The 19859-nt window shown below is 36.1% G+C and overlaps 1 protein-coding gene across 3 annotated transcripts in view; it reads right to left on the reverse strand.

Moving 5' to 3' along the window:
* Positions 1-955: 955 nt before the first annotated feature.
* The window catches only part of MTF2 (metal response element binding transcription factor 2), a 40718-nt gene continuing 21814 nt past the window's right edge, over positions 956-19859 (reverse strand). For 2 of the 3 annotated variants that reach the window (XM_068689721.1, XM_068689720.1), the window contains exons 2-15: positions 13515-13713; positions 13289-13370; positions 12541-12636; positions 12098-12198; positions 11606-11754; positions 9975-10070; positions 8811-8879; positions 7853-7976; positions 5716-5783; positions 5175-5345; positions 4395-4503; positions 4171-4229; positions 3920-4024; positions 956-1866 (exon numbers count right to left, since the gene is read on the reverse strand). In XM_068689721.1, the coding sequence (XP_068545822.1) occupies positions 1512-1866; positions 3920-4024; positions 4171-4229; positions 4395-4503; positions 5175-5345; positions 5716-5783; positions 7853-7976; positions 8811-8879; positions 9975-10070; positions 11606-11754; positions 12098-12198; positions 12541-12616 (1482 nt within the window). In that variant the 5' untranslated portion in view covers positions 12617-12636; positions 13289-13370; positions 13515-13713 and the 3' untranslated portion in view covers positions 956-1511. Of the gene's footprint in view, positions 1867-3919; positions 4025-4166; positions 4230-4394; positions 4504-5174; positions 5346-5715; positions 5784-7852; positions 7977-8810; positions 8880-9974; positions 10071-11605; positions 11755-12097; positions 12199-12540; positions 12637-13288; positions 13371-13514; positions 13714-19859 lie in introns of those variants that run through there. The other variant, XM_068689722.1, reaches the window with a different exon arrangement.

Raw genomic sequence — 19859 nt, forward strand, 5'->3', positions numbered from 1 at the left:
GATGTTCAAGATGAGCAGAAAAAGAATCAAATAATCAAGTAATGGAATAAATAAGCACTAACTCAGGCAGTACATTTTAAACCACACTGTCATTTGTTACATAATTTTATTTTGGTGGTAAACTGTAATCATAGAAGAAAAGATGCCTTATGTACTACAGTGAATAACCACCAAAGTAAAAATATTCTTCTGTTTACTCTTTGGCTAACCCCCCCCCCTTCAAAAGTAGCAAAGAAAAAACATTTAATACTGGCAAGAGACTGACTTTTTTTTTAAACAAGTAAAATAAACTTATCACTTTAAAACTCAGTACATTTTACAAAAACAAAAGAGGTAATGTTGTAATAAAACCAGTAATGTTACTTCAAATGGCAACATACTGTTTGTTGACCCTGTGCAATAACACACTTTGTTCATACTACCTTTATCAAAACAAGACTGTGAACTACAGGTATGTAGGAATCTTGTGTGCGTTTCCTGTCAACTTAGTTTATAACTGGGACACAAAAGTTACAATCAAGGTGCCACAATAACTTTAAAAATGTTATTTCTAGTAGAGTTAAAATATTCAAATCCTGCATTGGTTTTAATAGTTAAGTCACATGAAAAATAATGGAATATATTACCTAGGGTATATGAACATCAATGACTGCACCCATTGCCAGAACACGCTGCACTGGTTTGACACTTTTCCTTAGTACACAGAAAGCAACAGCACCCAATAAGCCTGAGAAGAAATGCTGCTGTGTAAATACTGGCAACTATTCCTGAAAAAAGAATTATGGGATGTATACTCAGAAGCTGACCGATCCCATAATTTGTATTGCATAGGTCACAATCACACATATATATACACACACAAGGAAGTGTGTGCATATATACATATGTATATACACACACGCGCACACACACACACACACAAAAGAATATATTAAGAAGACAATGAAGTCTGGTCACAGAGCAATTTACAGGCTCAATATATTTTTTTTCCTTTTTTTTTTTTTACACTTTGTTTGAAAGAAAACTTCAGTATTTTACAGTCTTCAGTAGGCATTATATACACTGCACTTATGAAATCTAGAAAGTATTGAAATAGAAATACATTTCTGCAAACATTTGGGTAAGAAAACAAACCAAAATTTTTCAAAGATTTGTGCTATCTACATAATATTTTCTCTAAATCACAATAACTGTATCCATGGAATGTTCTCTAGAAAATGTCTTTTTTTTTTTTTTAAACACCATGCACATTTTTAAGCAATTGTAACCCAAAATATCCCAACCTAAAACAATCTAACAATGTTCAGATTAAAAAATTTAAGTTTCAGATCAGATTTTAAAAAGATAAGTCTTTATCACAAGAGCTGTAATGATAACAATTACATGTTAAGGCTAAATTGGTTTTTTGTTTTGTTTTTAGAAACATTTAAAGACACGCTTCTCTCGTGGCTCTGCGTTATGAACTGTACTTACAGATGACAGTGCAGTGAACATAATGTTCAGTCCTACAGTCAGGATGCAGTTGCTCCTTCCCACTCCACAAGATACTGCACCTTTCCATCAAGTGTCACCCGACGAGCCAACACACGGTATTTTTCACCACAAGCTATTCTACCTGCTGCACCAAAATAACTAGTAATTGAGTTCTTTAGATGATTGAGCTGTAACTCCTGATCTGCTAAGTTATTAAGTATCTCTGTATTGAGTTCATCATACTGGTAATCTTCCTTGCTCTCATCATCTTTTACAATTTCTGAATTTTGAGTCTGGAGTGCTTTTCGTGGAAAGCGACCTCTTCTTCTCAAATGTGGTATTGCAGCAGGCCAAGTTCTTCCTGTACGAGTCCTTTTTCTCGAGTCAGATAAACTATTAAAAAAATACGCCAGCATTAACTCCAAGAAAAAAACATTCAAAATGTATCTTTTATCATCAGTTATTCCCACACAACTTAAATCACAACTTCTGCTCTATTATTTCAGTGATAATAGTAGTTGTTACCTATAGGTAATGATGACTAGTTAGGTGATGACCAATATGGCACTTGCCAAATTTACATAAGAAAAATTGTACAAATTTAACCAATGATACTAGCTTATGCCTAGTTATGGTAAGAAAGGATTTCGATACAGATGAATCCCAAATGAAAACAAATTTCTTCACAGGAATCTGCCCCAAATGTGCTTAGATTTGTAAATTAAAAATACAGCTTTCTCACACAGGTATCACATTCAATTACAAAACAAAGCTGTACTATAAGAGTTTGTGACTTGATGGCCATAAGTAGAAGAAGGAATGTATGCATACTTTTTTTCCCAAGCTGAATATATCTCAGCAAATTAAAACTTTGACATGTGAACGAAGAATTGAAAAATCTATTCTACATGACTGTTTCTTATAGTACACATTTGACATTCCAAAGATTTGTTGTATTTGGCCAGGAAAATATGTATATTGAAAACTCACAGATTTGTATCTGGTAATGAAAACAGGAGCTTCTGGCTCCAAGAATAAACCATCATCCAAATATTAATTATCCAAGATAGAAAACCTTATGTAAAAACCTACATCTAGAATTTCCATGTTCTAAAACAAGTCCTAAATTAAACGGTATGCTTACTTTGATGTTCAAGTCTGTTACGTAACATCATGAGGAAAAAAGGGCATCTTTTTAACATAACAAAGAATGGAATAAACTGCAAAAATACAAGACAGTGACTTAAGTCCTTAGGTAAATGTTTCAGCGTTCTGTAAGGCAGAAGAGTTTTTGAAGACAGATTATTTGTAGCAATAATGTACACAAAGATCCCTGCGAAAGGACTCAATAGCATGAACCAGAAAGACAGGAGAAAATATGCAGACTGAGGATCCATCCACCAAATACACAGACTGAGGAATAATGTACCACAAGAGAGTAAAATTCAGTACCAATTTATTGTCATAAATGTGGGTCACAGCTATTTATGCAGACTGTGCCAAAAATACTTCATGCTCTATTAGACTGTAAAAAATAGCAGCATACTTACTGTTCTTTAACATGAATACAGAAACCTACCAAAACAAAAGCTGCTAAAATTAATCTGGGGTACATATCGGTTCTTTTCTGACCATTATTATAAAATTAAGCTCAGAAAGCGTTTGTGGAGTTGACTTCTTTTCTGTAAAAGTAATTTAAGTATGCATTTTACATTAACGAAGAACAGCAGTTAGCACAAAAAAAAGACCTGTGTTGTGAAGAAAGTTTTCTTTTGTCTTATTTCTTTAGATTTCCCCAGCCAATTTATAGCTCTGCATCTCAGTAGCTCATTATACCAAATCCCAGTGAATTTCCACTTCCTTAGTGTTAGGTCCTTAGTCCTTCTCTGACCAGTTCCAGAGTATCCTTATCTCTATTTCACATCATTTTTCTATTACACAACATTTTTCAATCTCCCACCTTATCTTCTAGCTTTGCTTTACCAAAACTTCAATTAAAGACAAGACAGAAAAGAAGAGCCACACAGCACTGGAAGTGTCTAGAGTACAGATGATTAGAAAATTGCCTGCCTTACTACAAACAAGTTGCTATTCTGGGTTTCTCTCATCCAAGTGAGCATCTGCTTGAAGCTTGTTAAAATGCAATCTCTTTGGAACTACCTGTCTCAGATTTAGTCAAAGTTAGCCAGAAGGTTCAAAACTCACTGAAAGTATAACACAATCTTGCTCTTCAAGAAACCAGACTTAGAACATTAAACATCATGCTTTGGCAAGATACCTCTTGTACTATTTCCACAACTTCTGTTTATTAAAGGTGAACTACTGCTGAACTGTTTGCTTTCTGTTCCCCTGAACATTCCTCTGAAGATTTCCTTCTGAAAGTCTTTTAAAATGAATATATTAAATCTCTTAATCATTATAGCAGATAGAGTAATTGTACAATTACCTATAATGTCTGGAAATGCTAGATGAGGTAGTTTCTTTCATACTGGCAGCACCTGTGGATTCTACATCTGAGGTATTGGATGAATGTGCAGCTCCATCAGATTTCCTGGTATGCAAGATAAGGGTTGCCATGTAATGAAAGTAATGTTATATTAAAAACTCAGCTGACATTTCAGAAGCAAACAAACAAATGGCATGTTGTTAGAATAGCTTTACAGAGTTTTTTTTGTTTTGTTTTGTTTTTAAATTTACCCAACAGAGCAGGGTAATTCCAAGGCTGGGTTCTCTATCACTGGAACTGGTTCGTTATCCTAAGGAGAAAAACAAAGTATTTCAGATCAACTTTGAATTGCTCATCAGTTTTGTTTTAGGGTAAATGGGGAGGGATATCATGATTTAGATTAACTGGTTATATTTTTCGTCAAAAATTATAATCCAGTTACAGCAAAAGAAAAGAAATATATCCAAAACCTTACCAGAGGAGACGACTCTGGAGTTTTGTGAATCATTTTTCTTGTATAGGGACCAGGTGGACGACCTACTGATTTTTTTTTCCCCTTTCTTTCTATACCATTACTTAATTCCCTAGAAGAAAATTTATATTTTGTTCTGTATTATTGAAGATAGTTTTCAGTGAATAAATGTTTTCCTTTGACAATGAATAAACATTGTGCTAAATAAGCTTTTGGTGAACCAAAATTGTCATGTAAAAGCCACACATTTTGTCTCTAGAATAACACAATGGATACAAGATCCTTCTGGTGACATTACGGATTCCCTAATGTTGAAGAGGAATGGACACGTGTTAAATGTCATTTACTCATATGATCACACTTGGTACAAGAGATGTACTAATGTAAGATATAGCTTCACATCATACTTTCTGTTTAAAAATACAGTTAATATCATTGCATAAATGCACCAGGAAGGCAAGAGATATGTCTCCCCAGTGGCAGCAAAGATGGGATACTTTGTATTGTTCTTACTGCTAAATACCAAGTTTTTTCAGAAGGATCATAATGGAAAACCAATAAGCTTGAAGACCTTGTTCTCATAATCACCTTAAAGGAAAATATACAGCTAGATCAATTTAAAACTTAAAATATTTGCAAAGTGTACAAATAGCAGTCCACCTTTACAGTTATTTAAATAAATGTACATTAAACAATGAAACGGACTTTTTTTATAGGCACCAAAATATACTGCAAATAATTCCAGTTTACCATAACATTGCTAAAACCTTTGGATTATTTTACCTCACATCAGGAATTGGTTTAGATGATTTTCTGCCTTTAATTTTGAACTCATGAGAAGTTCCTTCCGGTTCTTTCTCAGCCTTTAAAGCAGCATTTGGTGGCACAGGAGGTACACGAATTCTCAAGCCAAACAAATGCTTCTTTTTCTTTATTTCCTTTCCAGACATAAACCTAGATGATTTTAAGTTAATTGTTAGAATTCTGACTCCAAGGAAAACAATATGCAAATACATATAGATGGTCAGGCAAAACAAATCTATGGTAAAATTATAATACTCATCCTAATGCTATTTTATTCACCCTCTTCCTCTAATGCAATCCTCAGTCTGAAATACAGAATGAGAATTCGGAAGAGGATGGAAATTAAAAATTTTCTCATAATCTGGGTTCCACAATAGGACTGGGATGTTATAGAAACAGTATTCAAAATGTCAGTATTATCCACAGCCACAGCAATTATCAGGTTGACTGAGCAAAGGAAACTGGAAACTACAAACAATAAAACTGCAAATGTTTAGAACAAAAAATACCAACAACTTACATGGTCTTGTAATCATTTAATGCCTCCAGTACATGCTCATATCTTTCAGATTTCGGTGTATCTGCCAGCTGTGAAGTATTAAGAAATCATTTAACCTGACGAATTCTTCAATAATAGAAAGATTCCAGTTACTCTGAGTCACTAAAACTATAGATTTGGATTTGAAGTACATTTATAAGTTATTACTTGTGAAAACTGCCTAACCCCAAAAGGGTATTAGGCCATTACCTCATACATTCTATAGTTCACATCCACAGAATTTATATTAGAATTAGGCCCAGGCCAAATAATTTAACTTTTACTTTTAAGAATTACAAGAAAAACTTCTCTAAGTATTTTAGTATACTCAAATAATATAATACTGGTCTGCCCTCCCAAGGCTGCTAACAAGAGTTCCTCAGTAGCATTAAGTATGTCCAAACGAAGTGAGATTGCAAGCAGAGTACAACTACATTGGCACAAAAACTTAATTATTGTATTGTTGATTATTTTAACCAAAATCCTGCTACTGGACCTAATTCCCATTTTTTGCCTGCACTGGTGACTATAAAGCAGACATAACATTTATGTAATAGAGTTTACAGTATTATTTTTGTATTTAGACAGCTATATTTTAAAGTAGCTGTGAAACTACCATATTTTCAGCTGTCATGCCAGAATGCTCAAGAATTTATATCCAATTGGATCTGCAGTTAATTTATCTTTGATTATAGAGCTGATGATGAACAGTTGATAAAGTTTCACTCTCAGTATGGATACTGCAGAGAAGACTGTACAACACCTGCAGCCCAAAAAAAGCCCTCACACACTTTCTAAAGAATAAAATGGTGACCAGACAGAAGAGCTAGCACGTTTAACCCATTGAGCAACCCTAAAAGCTAAATATAAACTCAAAAACCCACAACAATCTTTTAATATAATTTAGGGCAAGATTCACAGTCATTCTAGTTGACTACCAAAGTTAGGAGAGAAATTTGACCGATTTTTCACAAAGTAACAACTGCTTTTAGGCATCTTTACCATATGCAGTCAGTACAATCCACTGCTATCCACAGGTCTTGCAACTCTGCAACACTTAGCTATAGAAAATTGCAATATTTTTATTGTATAATAGGTAGTATCATGATAAAAATACTGACTTCAGAGCTCTCACAATTCCACCAATTAATTCTAGCTTATCAATAATAAAAAGCTTTATTTCTTATTCAGCTCTAACCAGCTAGAGAAGTATGTCATTTTTGTATTTTTCTTAGCTTGTCACTCTTAGAAAACTCATACCATCAGTACCATATGTTATTCTTTCTGCAACTAGTTTTTGCTCAATAAAAAAAACAGATTAACAAAAAAACTTGCCTCAAATGTTTCAGGATATGATTTTTCCCAACTTCATGAAAGATACTTAGAAGTTTATCAGAATAAACAGTCTTGAAGATTTCTTTACAGCTTTTACACAATTACTCAAAATCTATTCCATCAAAAAATGTAGCCTGGTGACTGAAGTTTCAATGAAGGTATAGAAGCATTGGTTAAGGAATTAAAAGTACCACTTAGAGAGGTCAGTTTTCTAATTCTCAATCTCCCCTCCCCTAAGATAACTGTTTAGTGAGTCAAATGGATGGAAAAGATTGAAGTCTGGCAGATGAATTGACCACTTGTGCTTGGATGAGGGAGGAAAGACTAAATGTTTCTTTATAATAATTTGTCAGATTTTACACCTAAGAGACTCTGATGTCTTCATACTAAATATACTCTGCATTCAGTTCTGTATTTTCTACATTTTCTGGTCTGCGCACATGAAAATATCAAAGAACTATGAGACAGTTACAAAAGAAAAGCAAAACATGTATGCCACAGAATAAACAGTTGAGTAATAAAAAATAAAGTTGCCATGCAAACAACAAACTAATAGTTCAGTGGGTCACTTTAGAAATTCCATAGCTCAGAAAAACATACACTACTCGAACATGCAATTTTTGCAAGGAAATTGAAGATGATCTTCTCATCATCTGAATTACCAGATTTTATGGTAATAATAGATTTAATAAGCTCCATAAAGCAGTTCATAGGTCCCTAAACTCCCACTGACCTTCAGGACTCAGGAGTGAGGGGGAAAAAATATAGTATTCCAACTACTTACCTCACCAGGATGCAATCTATCCCAGTTTTCATTAATGTATGCCATGAGTTCAAGCTCCGAGTCAAAGTATTTCTTCTTATGAATAACACTTAGGTTGTAAAGGCATAGATGTGCTATATCTACCCTAGAATTCAGAAATATTTGAATCAAAATCAACACAAAAAGTTTTACCCAATTGCTTTTCTTTGAAATAATTTAGGATAAAAGATGAGCACAATATATTTAGACAAACACAAAGCATAACTTAAAACACGCAGTCCAGGAAACAACATTATGAAATCTCCTACCCTTTTTCTTCCCAATGTGACTGCTTCAGCTTTGAATTGTACTTTCATTTCTGCCTCACCTCATTCTCATGATGCTCTTTTAAACTCCAAAACTGGTTTAAACCACATTACATTTAAATAATTCTAAATTTATACAAGTATCATCACGAATTAACATTTAACAAGGTCATTTCCATCTTATATTTGATAGCATATATACCCATTAAACTGGGTATATATTAATTAATTTCTAATTATTTCTAATACAAGCTACAGTTAAAAGACTTCAAACTACAACTATATATTACATCTCATCAAGGAAACTACTATAAAATATGTCAAGATGCTTACTATTGTACTCTGTACCTTTGGCTCATTTAACAACAAGACTCTAAACCTGCAAAAAGGACTTTTGTTTAGGTATCTCAAACTTCACATACAGAAACAAGTATTTATTTGCAAATTTACTGAAAAATTCCAGGAATAAATCCTAAGTGAATGCAATTGCAAATATGTGCGTGCATTTATGAATACACTTTGAAAAGAAAACTGTCCCAGTTCATACAAGAACAACTCAGGAAACAACTCAAGACAACAAGTGAATTTCCTTTTTTTTTAATGAGACAAAAAAAAAAAAAAAAAAAAAAAAAGTACACAACTCACCTTTCGGTTTGTTTTAAACTTTCACTTACCATCTTAAGGGCAAACGCTTGAGGTATTCTGGTCCAGAACTGCAAACTGAGCAAATGAACGTATAAAACCTAAAAACATATACAAATGTACATATATGTGTGACTAGGTGGTAGGTGTCTGTATAGAAGCACACACACAAAAAATATTTTAACATATTACTTATTATGAGCTACCACCTCATCATTCCTGACAAGACTCTTCACTTGCTTTTTTTTAAAAAAAAGAAAAAAAAAAAGACAGATTGGGGAAAAACGAAAAGCAAGCAGTCTAGAAACCCAGCCATACAGCATTTGATAGTCCTTTCATCCACCACCATCAGCTTCTAAGATGCACCCTGTCTTCTACCTGATACAGCTATCTCTACTTCGTAGATTTTATGCTCCATGTCTTCAAACTTAGCTTCCTCAACCTGTGACTATATTGGTAAAGATGTTCCCCACAGTCCCCATTCCATTCAATCAAATGAGGAAGCCTGTGCACAAGTGTAAGCATGTGTTCAAAGGAGCATTTTCTAAGTCTTAATTTGGTTCCTTCACACAAACATTTCAGTACAACTGAGCGGTAGAAGAAAATATAATGAGATGCTCCTCAATTACTTTCTCAAATTCTCACTTTTATCTGCTCCAACTACTCTAAATTCCTTTTAAAACAAAAGCACAGACAAGTGTCCTTTCTCGTTTCCTTTGCTCTCCACTCATCACACATCAACAGAGGATGGAATGAGTTGTCATCTAATTATCCCTCCTGTTCCTCCAGTTCCCCTGTATGAGCTGGAAAAGAGCTGCTGTTACCCAGGCGAGCTGGATGGAGACAGGAGCACTGATGTGTTACAGACAATGGAACAAAGGAAACAGTCGGAAAAATGTTTTATTCACCCCGTTCCACTAATGGTATATTTTCACACTGTTTCTAGGTCTTTCCTACAGCAAACACGTATGTCTTCTCTGCCTCCTTTTTTTTCCTTTTTAAACAGAGATGACAAAGAGCATTTTTTGGGCACCTGAACACATCTTTTATTTTCTATAATCTTCTAGGTTAAACTCACCACAATGCTTTTGGAAAATACTGATGTATTACAGATGCTTTAATAAAAGCTCACCTATGACATACTCCCTCCACATTTTAAATAAAGACAACCATAAAGTACAGTTCAAGTTTCTTACCTGTCACCAAAAAGCATGGGCTTTTGGAGGCACTGCACGCAAGCCTCGTGGAACCACTGCTTACATTTGCAGCACTGCAACATCTTTAAATACCAGCTTCACCAACAGAAAGAAAAACAAGACATGTTAAATGTAACAAAGAACAATTTCAATTTAAATTAAATAGCAAGGGATCTTCTGACCCAAACTTTCGCTATTTATAAGAGTCACCTGTGTTACTGAAATACAGATATGAACGTTTTAGTAACACAATTTCTCAATGAACCATTACTAGAAAAGTATGACTAGAAGAGAACTAAATAATAATTAAAAAAAATAGTAAAAGTATTGAGTTATTTTTTAAAAATATATAATTGCATTTCTCTGACCTTTTAAATCTTGATCATAAGAATTAAAGAAATCAATTTAACATTTAAATGCCTTCTCACATACTAGATTAGCTTCCTTGTCATTTTCTAAAGCAACAACAGTCGCATACATCACAAACATTTGTTCTGAGGGTTCAACTATTTGAATCCTCAAACTGAGCCTCAGTTTAGGCTTTTTTTTTTTTTTGACCTTTTTCTACCTTCTCCCTTGAGAAAAAGAACCATGCAAATTTGAAAGTTACTTTTTTTAAGTCTGCAAAATTCTCAAAGTTCTGCTATGTGAGTATAAACTCAAGATCAATCATAGAATGGCTTGAGTTGGAAGGGACTTTAAAGATCCTCTAGTTCCAACGCCAAAAGCTTTACTTCTTTGTGGGACTCTTACTTGCCTTGACTTCAAATCTTCAGTGCTACTTTACTCATTCACTAATCCATGCAGACACCACAGTATTCATTTCTATCTACTTAGATCTCCTCATTCCTTGGAAATGGAAGAACCAAGGAAGGACTCTATAATGCCGTTAAGAGAAAAAAGAGCCAGCCGCTTATGGTAATAGCTGCAATACAGGGCATCATGTTGAAGTAGAATCAGACAGGATCCTACCTCATAGTATCCTACCTTGTATTAATTCTGACCCTGATGTAAGGGAACAACTCAACATAACTTTATTCATATGAACACAGACAGCGTAGCACCTGTGCAAATCTAAATAAGAGCAACAAAATACTCCTTTTTTCAGTGTGTCACTGTTTATACATACGCAAACTTAAGTTATGTTTTATAAGCTTGTCTTTCAAAAAATATCCAGAGAACTTCACAATAAATACAGCTGTTTATTCTAACTGTATTTAATAAAACTGACGTCCAGATACATTTACATTTCTGACTAATGACAGGTGTGTTAACATCAAAAAATGCTGTCTACAACTGCAAGATCAGAAGTAACTCCATCTGACCTCCATCATACAGCAATAGCAATGCAACAAAATTATATTACTGTTTGTTGTAGAAGGGGCTTGTTTTATATGATGTCACATGACAAAATTAAAACAAATTGAATGGGAAGATGAAAGACTTTAATAATGTATTTCCCAGAAGATATTTTTAAAATAACAGTATGAGTGATTAAAAATTCCACTCCACATCAACTTTAATAGCTATATACAACAGAAACAGCCAATGTAACAAGTCTACAGGATCAGGGTCAACGTTTGCAGCTTTATTACGGAGAAAAGTTCTTGCGTAGTTATCTGTTTACTTACTCTCCAGGTCCTCCACAATAGCAGTAGCACTGCTGGACATTAGTTTTATGGCCTGCGTCCCACTCAAGGTCTGTTGCGTTATATGGTAATGTTTGTTTCATGACTTGCAGTGCTTTGGCATTTGGTCCTTTCTTAAGCGCACCACCTCGCTGAGCCAAAATAAATACACTAGTTTACAAAAGTAATCATACATTCCAGAAACTTTCAAATCCTTTAATATGAAAGTTACAACAGTTTGTCTATAATCAAATACAGTGCTTTCACCTATCCTTATGCTTTAATATACCAGCATATTTTCAAAAAATGAAATGAAAAAGGAATGTCACCTATTTCTAAAATAAAGATTAATTCCCAAAATACAAAACTTTTTCATCCAGATCAAAGTTAAAAAGAGAAGTTGCTGAAAAAATGCTGTATTATTTGCTGGTTTCAAATTCAAACAAGTTATGCGAGCAATCTGGGAATATTAAGAAGTTTTTTCTAGGAACGTACCTTTGTTGTTGTTGCAAAAACACACTGTCGACAGAGCCATTTATCATCTGAATCAATCACACTGGAATCAATATTTGGTGTGTGACACAGCTGATGATAACCTATATTAAGTGCGATTAACCAAGGTTAAAAAATGCAAAAGAAAAATAACTACATATAATTTTAATCCAACTATAATGCATTATCCTTTGCCAAGTGCCAAAACTCTGACAAAAAAACAGTAACATTCAAAATGGTCTTTTAAATTTTCTCAGTAAAAAAGTAGCTTTACTTACAGAAGAGGTGTTAGTTACTTAAGCATGTATTATAATTATTCACGGAATTTTTAATAGCCTCTAAGAGCTGTAAGATCAGTTGAGCAATCATTGATAGCCATGTAAATATACTCCTTCATGAAACAAATGTCTTTTAAAATGCAGGAAATAGGAAAAAAATCTAGTTACCTTGCCCACATTTATCACATATAACCATTTCATTCGGTGCTTCTGAATACTCTTCCTGACATATTGTACAGACCATTTCCCCACTTTCAGTGGCTCCTAGAAAAAGACAAAGGTATGATTTTTCTCCCCCAGACTACATCTGCAGTTGGAACCATCACCACGTACATGTTTTTTTGGTAATGAGTTACAGATCCATGAATGGTAGAAACAGATTGCTACTGAGACAAACTCCCTAGCAAAAAATAAATTCACACATTTTGAACAGACCTTAAGTATCTGCATCACTTATCATAGGCTGCAGATAGATTAGGCTATATATTGCCTATTGACTATGTATTCTATGGTTCCTCAATATATATAAACAACAAAAATTAAATATTTGAATAAAGAATATAAAAACAACAGGAAGTCAAACTCTGTATAAATGAGGTCCTGGAGTTTTCTGTTAAGACAGAATTATACTCTATTTCCATCCAAATAAACACTAATGTGATTATTTTTAGAAGTGTTTTACCCTTCTGCACATAGTTATAGGAAAACAAACAAACAAAAAAAGTAACTTCAATTAAAAGAGTTTTTGAAAAGAGGTGAGGCTTTTTGTTTGTTTTTTAATTTGCTTAATTCATGATCCTGGGTCACCTTAAAACTATGTTGCTCTTTAGGAAACAAGCATACAATACAATCATTTTAACAGATATAATACTCTAAACAAAATACCAAACAATGACTACTTCACTGAAGTCCTTGCCTGTTTGTATGTCCTTCCAGAGAACCCAGGATTTGGAACTGTCTTCAAATATAATGAAGCAGTTCTGTTTCAGTTTATTTATCTGAAAAACATGAATACAGTGGAAACCATGAGTAAAAGGACCAAGTAGAAGAATATATTTAATCTTAAGTAAGTGAAACAATAACGCTGTCTTATTTAACCAACATATACTGTAAGACTCTATTGAAGTTAAACAACTGTTTACCTTTTTGATAGTTCCAAGATAAAACAAGCCATCTGACCATCTAGCTAGGACATCCTGACCTTCTTCAAATTTACACAGTGGCTTTTTAGCTTTCTGCCCATCACGTAATGACAGCTTGGTCAAGGATGCTGAGGTCTTATGGCTTCGATGTAAAGGAGACCGCTTATGGACCAGTGAATTACCCACCGCTGTAGAGTCTCTGAAAGAAAAGCAAGAGAAAATGTAAACAAAACTATAGTAAAGTAAGAAAGCTGTTATTTTAGATATTGATGATATACCAATACAATTCACTTAGCTACCTCCAGAACTTCAGTTACGTAAGAAGCTGGTCATATTTTCAGACCCTGCAACTACAAGACTCCACAAATTTGAAAAGATTAAGTTTTATATAAAAGAAGAATCTTCTATGACAGTAATACAGATAGGGATGGAGACACTCAACTTTTCTGCTGAATCTCTTCATAAGGGTACCAGAAGCATCAGAGAATGCATCAAAACAATCAGAGGATTGCTTCTGCAAATACTTATCACTGTAGACACTGTCAGAGTTCTAGAATTCCAAGGAAATTCCAAGGGTCCTAAGACAATTCTACTACCCCAGTACTGAGAGTATCAGTCTACAGTTAATGTGGTGTACAGCAGTTAGCTACTCAGGGTAGTAAGATATGACGTATGGGGGAACAGGAGGTTGAGCGTTATGCTAACTCAAGGTCCAAGTTAACTCAGATACACTCAATACTGTAACATGTTTTGCCACTAAACATAGCCGTAGAGGTTTCCAGCACAGGAATGCCTTCTACATGTTATATTTCTAATGTAAAACAGTTTACTTTTACATTAGAATAAGAAAGGAAAAGTGTGAGGTCTTTTCGCCTTTTTTCACACATAAAATCCAATTTACACAATTATTAGAATCGCCATTTCTTTTTCCCCCTTCATGATTCCATAATATAAGTTTTGCTGCTTCTCAAAGGAAAGCTATTTAATGTTAGCACTGCTTTTCCCAAGTCCTGCTGCACCAAAAGAGGAGCAGCCAGCAGGTCAAGGGAGGTGACTGTTCCCTTCCGCTCTGCCCTTGCAAGGCCCCACTTGGAGTGCTGTGTGCAGGTCTGGGACCCCCAGCCCAGCACAAGGAGGATACGGAGCTGTTAGAGCAGGTCCAGAGAAAGCCACAAAGATGATCAGAGAGCTGGAGCACCTCTCCTATTGGGACAGGCTGAGAAAGCCGGGGATGTTCAGCCCGGAGAAGGCCTGACCTTATTGCAGCTTTTCAATACTTTCAGGGGGCTTATTAATAAAGAAGATGAAGAACAACTCTTTGCTCAGGCAGATGATGACAGGACAAAGGGGAACGACATTAAACTAAAAGAGGGGAGATTCAGATTAGTGGTTGAGGGAAATTTTTACTATGAGGGTGGTGAGGCACTAGAAGAGGCTGCACCGAGAAGCTGCAGATGCTCCATCCCTGGAGGTGTTCAAGGCCAGGCTGGATGGGGCCCTGGGCAACCTGATCTAGTGGGAGGTGATCCTGCCCACAGCAAGGGGTTGCAATTATAAGGAACCTTAAAGACCATCTAACCCAAGTCATTCTAGGATATGATTCTATGATACTACAGCCTCTGACAAAGACACCAGGATGCATGGAGCATTCAAAATACCAGTTTATAACAAGAGAATTGCTGTATCTGAGCCCGTTAGTCTGGGTCATTTTGCTTCTTAATAAGAACATTTGCAGTCTTTTCCCCCAGCAGTGCCATCAGACATCGCATAAAAATTTTCAAACTATTAGAAACTCCACATTCTCATTCTAACTGCAGTCAGTCCAGAGCTTACTGTTTCTCTTCCCACTGTGTGTTTTCTTTGCATTGGATTTCACTTGCCATTTCATTACCCAGCTACTCAGTAGCTTGAAGTTCTTCTGTTTGGCCAGCCACCTTCTGCATTATTCCAAATAAACTTGTATCCTTGAAGTACTTCATTATTTGAACTCACCATCTTCTGTACATCACTGCAAGATTTTATCCCTTCTCTTGTGCATTAGCTTTAATTTTTGGAAAAGCCTTTGAAATATGCCATCAGCCCTTAACACTTGTTGCTGGCCACCTTCTATTCTCTCCTTTGTATCTGTACAAGCATTTACATACCCAAGTACCAAACAGGCTTTGAAACCAGCCAGTAACCTGAGGATGAGAATTAAAATTTCAATTCCCCCAACTCCTCTGATTACATAAATACCCAAGCTGGCATAAAGCAAGCAATGTTCGAAGGCTAGGCAAGGTTAGTTCAAACCAACCTAGAAATAGCTGTGAAACTATAAACTGCTCTTTTTTTTTTTTTTTGAAAGGATTCATCATTAGGAAGTATCGAAGTATTCTGATACTACAAGTTATATCATCTCGTCTATAAGCTTGATTTAGCTTATTAAACAGGTCAATAAAATGCAGTGGGTATTGTAAATCACCCAAAGCAAATTGACTAGTCTGGTGTACCCTGACACAGTTTAATGCGTATATTGACAGAACAACTCTTCTAGACATTCAAAGGTTTTCTTTCCAGCTTTTTATTCAGTTTGATTTATAGGACTAGAGAAAGTGGCTGAAAAGTAGTGTCTCTTCTATAACAGCACATGACAAGGGTCTGAAAGATCTTGGACACAGTAAGCAAAAAGACAGTCGAGTCATTTATTATATATAATCTAGTACAGATTTCCAATTAAAAAAAAGCAAATCAACAAGCAAAATATTTTGAGTTTTACAACAGAAATGATCACGTGCTTGTGAAGACTTCCTTAGTACAGAAAAATTTGTCCCAATAATTCCAAAGTATAACTTAAGTGACTAACTTAAGTGCCTACTGCATCATTTCCTAGTACAGAGCACTTCTACAAGGAGTCTATACACAGCCTCATACAACAGCCTAAGCTCACAGTAGATGCTTCAAACACCAAAGAATCCTGACTCCATGAAGGTCTGAGCCAATAAAGCAGACACCTCTCCCCTGTCCACGCTGCCCACTCTATGGGAGACGATGCTGCTGAAGTGATGACCGAACAGCTCCATAAGTAGCTCCTGCCAAGGCAGTTTCGGGTGTAACTTGATGTGTAGACAGAAAACAGGGTTAGTTGGAAAACAGGCAGACAGCTGCCGTCAAGCTTCACAGTTGCTTTCCACATGAATCAGAAATTCCTTCTCAGTGAAACTTGTCCTCAATGTTTTAATGGAGATCAAGTGGAAACAGCCACTGTTTTAACTTGTTGATTTTAATTACCAAACCCTTACCAGAAAGTTACACTAACCATTACAATCAATTTATAGGACATTAAATGAAAATGCCAGTTGCACTAATTCCTTGCCATTTTGAAATCGATCTAAGTGTTCCACACTTTTAAGGAACTTGCTTTCAGGTCTTCCCTAATGCTACCTCCATAGCATCTTCCCACCAATTTATAGGATTACCAAAAAAATTTGTAACGTTTAAGTAACAATTTACTCACCATCTTGATTTCCCTTCTAGCACTTCTCACTACTCAATGTCTTACTTCTCTCCCTCCCCAAAAAACACATCTAATATAAAAACTTTACCTAATTTAACTTGCACAACTGATCTATGTTGCATGTAATACAGAATGTCCAACTTAAGCATTATATCTTTTTATCTTTTATTCAATACTGTTTATATGCTGTGGTTCTACTCTTATTCAAACACTTGAAGTCCAAAGAAAGTACTTACATACCCATGTAATTCTTCAGTAGTAGAGGAATTCAGTCTGCATGTTGAAATATGCTTCAAAATAGGAAATACCCTTTGACCATTTCTTCATAAGGTAATCTCGTGAAGTACTGAGAACACTCTTTTTTTTCACCTCAGGGTCTTGACCATAACCCTAGATATTCTCAAGGGCAGAAGCCCTTCTATTCATCTACATAATGAATTAAGTTACAGTAACACGCTACAGTAGGAGGAGGTCATTGTCATTCTTTGTCAACTGGAATGGCAAATTCCCTCAGAAAGTAAGCTACCTAGATCCGGGTCAGTATGTGGACTGAACCATGATAACCTATTCATAGCATTGTATCTACTAAAATCGAAATTAGAACTTGCCAGGTATCTTCACTGGAGGTTAGAAAGTCTGAATGTTCATGCGGTGCCTCTGACTCCCGTTTCTCCCCAAAAGCCCTATAAGACGACTTAGGGAAGAAAAAATGGGAAGAGGATGGCAGCATTCACCCTCTTGGTTCCAAATGCCCTGTTTCCAAGTACCAGTGTAGGTCACTCATACTGCTGTACTTCTTCAGTTTCAACAGCTGCTCTGAAGCACTGCTGCTAGGAAGAACTCTGCCATCATTTCTCCTGGCAGCTCAGTTTGCTTGTTAGTTTCACAGAATAGTTTGTCAGCAAAACAGAGCAAAGGCAAACAAGCAGCTTGGGACAGGAACTCCCTCAGCTGGCACTGCCAGAGCATACCACTAAGCTCAGAGCATCGCGCTGACAGCCCAGGCAATTTCAAGAAGCTTGTTTCAGAAGGACTGCGTGATTCACAAATACTTCACCAGTTACAGGTGATCATTACCCTATGAGCCCAGGTTTTGAAAAACAATTCAAAAACAATGTTAGCAATTAAGCATCCAAAACATTAACAGGAACTTTAAATTCACTGAGAACTTATAGGAGGAGGACCTGGAAATAATTTGTTTATTCCCAGTATATACAACCCACATGGCAGGGAAGCCAAGCTTGGATAGTCCAGCAGGTTTAGAAGGACCTCAGTCTAGAAACGGCACATACTTAATATTTACTTGTATACACACACTGCATCCTATTGAGACAACTCATAGGTCCCAAAGCTGCCTCAGAACTGGAAGAGGTGACATCACACAAGTTCATTCACTAGACCTTCCTCTCTTATAATAACTAGAGATAATTTTATGTTCTGATCAGAAGTAACTTCACCCTTTGAGTTCCAATCGTTGTATCTAGAATTAGATGAAATGTATGCTTCCATTAACCTTTAAAAAAACAAAACACACCCTCAGCTATGAATAAGGGTTGTAAAATGCCAGCAGTCTGTTCTGCTCTTTAACACAGGACAGTCAGCATCTCACAGGGACCAAAGTGGGGGGGAAGCTAACAAAGACTGGGAACACACCAAGCAGGACAGTTCTGTGTGACTGATCCAACACAGCAGCTTGCTCCCCTCCCACCAGCTCTGGGATAACAGACTGACTTCTCCATAAGCTTCCTATCCATTTTCTCCCCCCTTATTGTGGATTACTTTTCTGATACATTAAACAAGTTCAAGCACCTCGCAAAGGTGACCAGACAGGTGAACAGCAGGTAAGCAGCAAGAGCTCACAGCCAGAGGGTGGCAGAAAAGGGGAATTAATCTCTTCTGGAAGTCACAGTCTTAGCTCATTTACCCAACACTGCACAAATCCATTCTTCCAATGCAGCTGCTAGCTTGCAACTGCATTTTCCTTCTCCCTTCCTTGCACCATCTCTCCTACTTACCAGATCTAACACTGAACAATATTAGAGTAATAGAATGGCTCCGTCTGGAAGGGACCTTGAAGATGATCTAGTTCCAATCCAAAATACTGGCTCGCTGTGGCAGCAATACCCCTTCCCCCAAACAAAAAGATTCTGCTGGGCCATGAGCGAAGGCAGACATAGTAGGATACTTCCCACGCTTGCCCCAAATCCAAACTTAAAATCAGTTTGATCCAAAAAACCTAGGAAGTTCACTTTGCTTGTGATAGTGGCAAATTTGTTGCAGTAGGCACTGTTCCACACTGTTCTACACACTATTGTATTAGGAAGTTGCTATACTTCTAAGCAGAAGCTCCAACACATATCTAAGCACAGTCTGTCCTTTTGTACTGATTCATGGAGCCACTTCCAATGTGCTGTCACAGAACATCTACAAGGTGTGCTTTTAGCACCTTACCTTCACACTACTTTATGTTGTAGTATGATGAAAAGCCTAAGCCACATCACTAAAGTGCAGGAAAAAAGGATAATTGAAATCAAACCTAGGCATACCTCAACCTAGAAAAACAAATAGCAATGGTTGTGGGAAAAGAAATACATTCTCAAAGTTGTTCCACTAACCCAAGTGAGGCTAAGCAACCTATGGTTCCTGTGTTGACGTTTTGGCCTGTCCTGAAGATGGGTTTAACATTTGCTATCCCTAGTCATCGCTGACTATCCTTGTTCTCCGCTACCTCAGGTGACAAAAAGCTGCCCCACAAGCCCCATCAGTTACTTGCGTGCTCCTGAAGGCAGCCCACCTGGTCCCACGGTTCCATACGAGTCAAGTTCACATTCTTATTTAAACATGCGCAGCAA

This window comes from Anas acuta, chromosome 8 (genome assembly GCF_963932015.1).
Source record: "Anas acuta chromosome 8, bAnaAcu1.1, whole genome shotgun sequence".
Taxonomy (NCBI): domain Eukaryota; kingdom Metazoa; phylum Chordata; class Aves; order Anseriformes; family Anatidae; genus Anas; species Anas acuta.